The 7500-nt window shown below is 41.7% G+C and overlaps 1 protein-coding gene across 1 annotated transcript in view; it reads left to right on the top strand.

The window, feature by feature from the left end:
* The window catches only part of LOC125033551, a 70899-nt gene that overhangs the window by 26024 nt on the left and 37375 nt on the right, over positions 1-7500 (top strand). Inside the window, exons 3-4 of the mRNA XM_047625153.1 lie at positions 5384-5434; positions 6577-6635. Coding sequence (XP_047481109.1) covers positions 5384-5434; positions 6577-6635 — 110 coding nt within the window. The remainder of the gene's footprint in view (positions 1-5383; positions 5435-6576; positions 6636-7500) is intronic.

Genomic DNA, 7500 nt, shown 5'->3' with positions numbered 1-7500 from the left:
AATAGGGAGAGGAAGATAGGGGAGAGAGCAAGGAAGGAGGAAAGAGGGGATAAAGAGAATGGAAGGGCAAGGAAAACAAAAGGGGAAATTTAAAGAAACATTCTGATAACTGATATTCATTGTATCTTTTTGAGGGGAAGCGAAAGCAGAGGAGGAGAAAGGAGGCAGAAGAGGGAAAAGTAAAAGGGGGAAAGATAAATAAGTAATGGGGAGAAGAGAAAGATAAAGTGAAAGAGAAAGAAATAGACCGAGAAAACGAGAGCGAAAACGAAAATTAGCGAAACGAAAGAGAAATCAAGAGAGAGAGAGAAATCAAGAGAGAGAGAGAGAGAGAGAAAACGAGAGCGACAGAGAAAATACGTTAGACATTAATCTCCTGTCCCCTCTTCCACACTTTCAATCTCTGTCTTCCCCTCTGCTCTCCTCCTTTCTTTCGCACTCAAGAATTCATTGAGACAAGGGATAGAGAGAGAGAGAGAGAGAGAGAGAGAGAGAGAGAGAGAGAGAGGGGGGGGGGGGAGAGATAAAGATAGGTAGAAATATATATATATATATATATATATATATATATATATATATATATATATATAGAGAGAGAGAGAGAGAGAGGGGGGGAGAGATAAAGATAGGTAGAAATATTTATATATATATATATATATATATATATATATATATATATATATAGAGAGAGAGAGAGAGAGAGAGATAGAAATAGAGAGAGAGAGAGAGGGAGATAGATAGATAAAGAGAGAGACAGACAGACAGACAGAGAGAGAGAAAGATCAAACGTCTTTATATAACGAGGAACTTCAGAGGTTAAATCTCCAATACATTTAAAAAAAATATTTTTCTTTGTATTTCATCTTTTGTATTTTTCCTGAAATTTGAGAATGTACAGGACAGTAGATGGAAGAGGGAAATGGAAGGTAGATGGATGAGTGGATGGATGGATAATAGACAGGTAGAAGGACTAGACAGACAGACAGATAGATAGACAGATAGATAGATAGATAGATAGATAGATAAATAGATAGATAGATAAGTAGATAGATAGATAAATAGATAGATAGATAGATACGGACAAAAATTCCTAAAAGAGGATTGATACTCAAACGAGTGAAGTAAATGTATTCAGAATCAGTTATATCGAATAAATAAACAGTATATAGAACAACAACATTAATGACAACAACAGCAATAACAACAACAACATCTTTCCCCTTATCACTCCTCTCTCCTATCTCCTCCAACCATCACTTCTTCCTCTGTCTCCCCTCTCTCTCTCTCTCTCTCTCTCTCTCTCTCTCTCTCTCTCTCTCTCTCTCTCTCTCTCTCTCTCTCTCTCTCTCTCTCTCTCTCCCTCTCTCTCCCTCTCTCTTCCTCTCTCTCCCTCTCTCTCCCTCTCTCTCCCTCTCTCTCCCTCTCTCTCTCTCTCTCTCTCTCTCCTTTCTCTTCCTTTTTCCCCTTCTTCCTGTTCATCACGTCTTCTCTCATCCCTCATTCGTGACAGCCAGACAGCAGGTGACAAATCGCTTAAAATGAGAGACTTATTGTTGTTATTTCTCCTCTTCCTGTTTATCTCTGTTCTCTTCTTCTTGTTCTTTGATTTTTCCTTTTTCTTTTTCAGTCTTTTTTTTTTTCTGTTTTCTTTTTTCTTTTATTTTCTTCTTCTTCTGTTAATTATTATTATTGTTGTTGTTGTTATTTTTATTATTGTGATTATTACTGCTATTATTATTATTATTATCATCATCATTGTTATTACTATTATCATAGCATTGTTATTATTATTGTTATTGTTATTATCCCAACCTCTTCCTTCTTATCTCTCTTATTCTCTTTATCTTTCTCTTTTTCTCCATTCGTTCTTGTCTCCTCTTCCCAACCTCTTCCTTCTTATCTCTCTTATTCTCTTTCTCTTTTTCTCCATTCGTTCTTGTCTCCTCTTCCCAACCTCTTCCTTCTTATCTCTCTTCTCCCCTTTCTTCTCTTTCTCCTTCTCTTTCGTCTTTTTTTTTTTTTTTTTCTCCACGCTTAATCCTCATCCTTTTTCTCACTTCCTTCTCCTCTTTCTCCTTCGCCTTCTCCGGTTACTAACGGATAACGAATGGTTAGTGGAAAGAGGAAGCGAAAGGGGGAGGAGGGGAGAGGGGAAAAAAGAGGGGGAGGAGGAGAGGGAGGAAGGAAGGAGGGAAGAAAGGAAGGAGGGGAAAAGAGGGGGAAGAAGGGGGAGGAGGGGAGAAGGAAAAAGAGTGGGAGGAAGGAGGAGGGAAGAAAGGAAGGAGGGGAAAAGAGGGGGAAGAAGGGGGAGGAGGGGAGAAGGAAAAAGAGTGGGAGGAAGGAGGAGGGAAGAAAGGAAGGAGGGGAAAAGAGGGGGAAGAAGGGGGAGGAGGGGAGAAGGAAAAAGAGGGGGAGGAGGGTAGGAGGGGGAGGGGAGGACACGTGGATATGAGACAGTAGAGCATCTTGGCTCCTCTCTCCCCCTTACCCCCTCCCCCCGGGTCTTGTCTCTCTCGCTCCTGCTTTCCCCTTGGTCTTCCTCCTATTTCCTTCCTGTTCTCCTTTAGTCCCTCTTTTTTCCCCCCACTTCTCCCCTTCTTTCTCCCCCCCTCTCCTCTCCTCTCCTTTCCCTTCCCCTCCTCCCCTCTTTCTTCCGCCTCCCCTCCTCTCCTCTCCCCCCCTCCTCCCTCTCCTACCTCCTTTCCCCTCCTTTCCCCTCCTCCCCTCCTCCCCTCCTACCTCCGCCCCCTCCTCCCATCCTTCCTTCCCCCCTCCTCCCCTCCTTCCTCCGCCCCCCTCCCCCTTCCTTCCTCCGCCCCTCCCTCCCCTCCTTCCACCACTCCCCCCTCCCCTCCTTCCTTCCCCCCTCCTCCCCTCCTTCCCTCCTTCCTCCGCCCCCCCTCCCCTCCTTCCTCCACCCCTTCCTTCCTTCCTCCGCCTTCCCTCCCCTCCTTCCCCCTCCTCCCCTCCTTCCACCGCTCCCTCCTCCCCTCCTTCCTCCGCCCCCTCCTCCCCTTCTTCCTCCGCCCCCCCCCCTCCCCCCCCCTCCCCTCCTTCTGGTCGGTTACAGCGGGGCAACAGGGCCACGCGCGACCGTTGAGGATGCACAGGAAGTGGGGGTCATCGGCGAGAAGGTGTGAATGGGGGAAACAGAGGAAGGCGGATAGAAAAAAAAAAAAGGGTTAGGGAATGGAGGGAAGGGTATGTGGATTTGCGTATGCGTGTATGTTGGAATGTAGGTACAGATGGCGCATGCACCCACACTCATACACGCATGTTTGCATACACACATGAATCTCTCTCTCTCACTCTCTGTCTCTCTCTGTCTCTCTCTGTCTCTCTCTCTCTCTCTCTCTCTCTCTCTCTCTCTCTCTCTCTCTCTCTCTCTCCCTCTCTCTCTCTCTCTCTCCCTCTCTCTCTCTCTTGTGGCTTAACGACTATGACCCTCCAACTACCATCTCACCCCCACCTCATTCCCCCTCAACCCCCCCCCTCTACGCCCCCTCCTAATTACTGTCCCTGAAAGTGTCTCTCTTCTAATTATTCACGTGCCTTCGCTGCCGGATGTGCTCGGCTCTCTCTCTTTGGCTCTTTCTGGCACTCTCTGGCTCTCTCTGGCACTCTCTGGCTCCCTTTGGCTCCCTTTGCCTCTCTCTCTCTCTCTCTTTTTTTTTTTTTTTTTTTTTTTTTTTTTTTTTTTTTTTTTTCATCAGCCTCCATTCTAAAGAAACTGTGTTGTGAAAACGTATATGTATTACCGTTCACAATACAGTCCATTGGCCCCGACCTCGCCAATGGCTGTGGCCATCATCCATATTTTGTTTTCTTTGTTAATTTTTATTTTAATATAAGATATATACATATTACAATAGAGTTTCCCTTAGTCTACTTTCTTCCACCGTCTCCTCGAAGTCGGTGTCTCTCACGCTGGTGTAGGATGGCGGCTTTGATCGCGTCCCACGAAGGCAGAGGAGAGAAGATCTCAGGAGGGAGAACGACAGGCGGCATCTCATCCACGCTGTGACGCAGCTTCTTGATTGTTGTTTCTTGTCTGCCAGTTGCTGCGCCAGGATAGCGTAGAAGGCCTTTGCCCTTGGTCTCTCTCTCTCTCTCTTTCTCTCTCTCTCTCTCTCTCTCTCTCTCTCTCTCTCTCTCTCTCTCTCTCTCTCTCTCTCTCTCTCTCTCTCTCTCTCTCTCTCTCTCTCCTCCCTTTTCTCACCATCACCACCATTTCTCTTCATTATGATATTTGTGTTTTTCATTAAGACTTCCTCCTCGAGTGTCCTAATTATCCTTTGCCTTAATTTCTGTCCCACCACGTGCCTCCAGTGACCCTCCCCCCCAACCCCCCCCACTCTCTGTTTCCCCTTCTCGCCCCTCCCCCCCCCCCCTCCCCCCTCCTTCCGCCAGATGACTTTAGCATCTGTTTGTTTCCCGTTTATGTTTGTTTTTTTCCTCACTTTTTCCTTTGTTTTTTTTTTTCGGTTCTTTCTTCCTCGTTTGGTCATTGTGTTTTTCTTTTCCTTTTTTTTTTCTTTTTTTCTTTCTTGCTTCTTGTATCGTTTTGCTTTTTTTGTTTTGTTTCTTGAGAGAGAGAGAGGGAGAGGGAGAGGGAGAGGGAGAGGGAGAGGGAGAGGGAGAGGGAGAGAATGAGAGAGAGAATGAGAGAGAGAGAAAGAGATGAAGAAAAAGAGATGAAGAAAAACAGAACCAGAGAAAAAGAGGAACGGAGAAAAAGAGAAACGGAGATAAAGCTAAACGGAAAGAAAAAAACAAAAAAAAAACAAAAAAAAACAAAGAAAAGGAAAAGAAAATTGGAGAAGCCACAGAGAGAGTTGCCTTAATAGCACTTTTAACCACAGAACACCAGCCAGGCCCACCAGACTGACCTGTGCCGGGCGGGGGGTCAAAGGTCATATTACGCCGTGCCTTCCCTCTCTGTGACCTTATTTTTTTCGATTATTTTTTATGACCTTTCACTTATGTATGAAGTCGTAAATCTCCGTATGCGTTCATATTTTTTCCTAATTTCTTCGTTTTTAAGGCTGATCGTGTTCATTTGTGATTTGTTTTTGTTTTTAGTAGCTTTATTGTTATTATTATTATTGATGTTATTATTATTATTATTATCATTATTATTATTATTATTATTATTATTTTTATTATTATTATTATTATTATTACTATTATCATTTATTATTATTTTTGCTATCATAGTTATTATCATCACTATTATCAATATCATTGTAATTATTATTGTCGTTGTCTGTTGTCGATATCACGTAATTAAATTTATTCAAATTAATTCATCGGTGATATATATACTTATTCCTTTCAGACAATAGCAATTATACTAACAAATTATTTTATTTCTCTGCCGCAGGTCAGCTGAAGCTAGCAGTGTACGAGAATTACGGCCTTCTTACCATACACAGTAAGGGCGATTTTGTCTTCTTGTGGGATGGATATAAAACTGGACGAGGATTTTTTAAATATAATCATTGCATAATGAATATCATCGTCTTATTTAAAATAATCACTAGTAATATGAGAAAAAAAAAGGAAAGTGTTAAAAAATATATATATAGATAGATAGATAGATATATATAACCGACAATAGATTACTAAACAAAAACAAACCTGAAAAAATAGATTAATAGAAAACATTAATAAAAAAAAAAACCCGAAAAAATAAGAAAATACCAATAAAACGAAAATAAAATAAAAACAATGAGTCATCAGCTGCTTTCTAACCTTGACCTTTTTTTCACTTCCGCGTGTGTCGCTTCTAAGTAACATTTGAGGCGATGTTTAGAAAGGCCAAATTGCGACTCTTCCTCTCCCCCCTCCCCCCTCCCCCTCTCCCCCCCTTTTACTCTCCCCTCCCCCCTCCCCCTCATTTCTTCCTTCATTTACTTATCTGCTTGTTTATATCGTAATGTTTTTGCTCATGTAATTGTTCACCCAATTATTTATATATTTACCCAACTATTTACCCATCGAGTTATCTATTTACCCATCTGTTTATCTATTTATCCATCGAGTTATCTATTTACCTATCGAGTTATATATTTACCCATCGAGTTATCTATTTACCCATCGAGTTATCTATTTACCCATCGAGTTATCTATTTACCCATCGAGTTATCCATTTACCCATCAAGTTATCTATTTACCCATCAAGTTATCTATTTACCTATCGAGTTATATATTTACCCATCGAGTTATCTATTTACCCATCGAGTTATCTATTTACCCATCGAGTTATCCATTTACCCATCAAGTTATCTATTTACCCATCAAGTTATCTATTTACCCATCGAGTTATCCATTTACCCATCGAGTTATCTATTTACCCATCGAGTTATCTATTTACCCACCGAGTTATCCATTTACCTATCAAGTTATCTATTTACCCATCAAGGTATCCATTTACCCACCTATTTATCTATTTACCCACCTAGTTATCCATTTACCCACCTATTTATCTATTTACCCACCTAGTTATCCATTTACCCACCTATTTATCTCTTCATTTATCCGAATTTTCTCTCATTTCTTCTTTTATTTTTACAGTTATCGAGGCAAGGAAGTTAAAGTCACGGTATTCTAGTGTGTGCAATCCATATGTCAAGGTGAGTGTGTTTGTAGTATTTTTTTGTTTTCTTGTTTGACTAAATGTGAGAAAATTAAATTGCTGTTATTTGTGAGCGATGTGAAATGTTGGTGATTGTCATAGTTTTGATTATTTTTATTCTTTCAGTTTCCTTTGTTTTATCATTATCGTCGTTATTGTCATTATCATTGTCATTAACATCGTCATCGTCATCAATCATCATCATCATCATCATCATCATCGTCATCATCATCATCATCATCATCATCATCATCATCATCATCATCATCATCATCATCATCATCATCATCATCATCATCATCGTCATCATCATCATCATCATCATCATCATTATCGTCATCATCATCATCATCATCATACTGTTTACTTAATCATTATATTAATGCTCTTCTCCATTATTTATCTCTCTTGTTATCTTTCTTGCTCCTTTCATCCGTTCTTCCTTCTCTCTCTGTCTTCCTCCTTCACTCTCTTCCTCTCCTCTCGCTTTCTCCTTCTCTCTCTTCCTCCATCTCTTCCTCGCTTTATCTACGTCTTCCTTCCTCCCCTCCCTTCCTCTTGCTTTTTCTCTCTTCCACGCTTTCTCTTCGTCTCTTCCTTGCCTTCTCTACGTCTCCTCTCCTCCTTATCTTTCCTCTCCTTCCCTTTCTCTTTTCTTCTCCCTTCCTCCATCTCTCTTCCTCTCCCTTCCTCCATCTCTCTACCTCTCCCTTCCTCCTTCTCCTTCCGCCTCTCTCTTCCTCTCCCTTCCTCCTTCTCCTTCTGTCTCTCTCTTCCTCTCCTATCCTCCCTTCCTCCCATTTTTAGCACGGCCTTATTTCTCATTATCATCCTCCTGCTCTTCCTCCTTTTCCTCCTCCTCC

The sequence above is a fragment of the Penaeus chinensis genome, chromosome 16 (genome assembly GCF_019202785.1).
Source record: "Penaeus chinensis breed Huanghai No. 1 chromosome 16, ASM1920278v2, whole genome shotgun sequence".
Lineage (NCBI taxonomy): Eukaryota > Metazoa > Arthropoda > Malacostraca > Decapoda > Penaeidae > Penaeus > Penaeus chinensis.
This window is presented reverse-complemented; position numbering and strand designations above follow the sequence as displayed.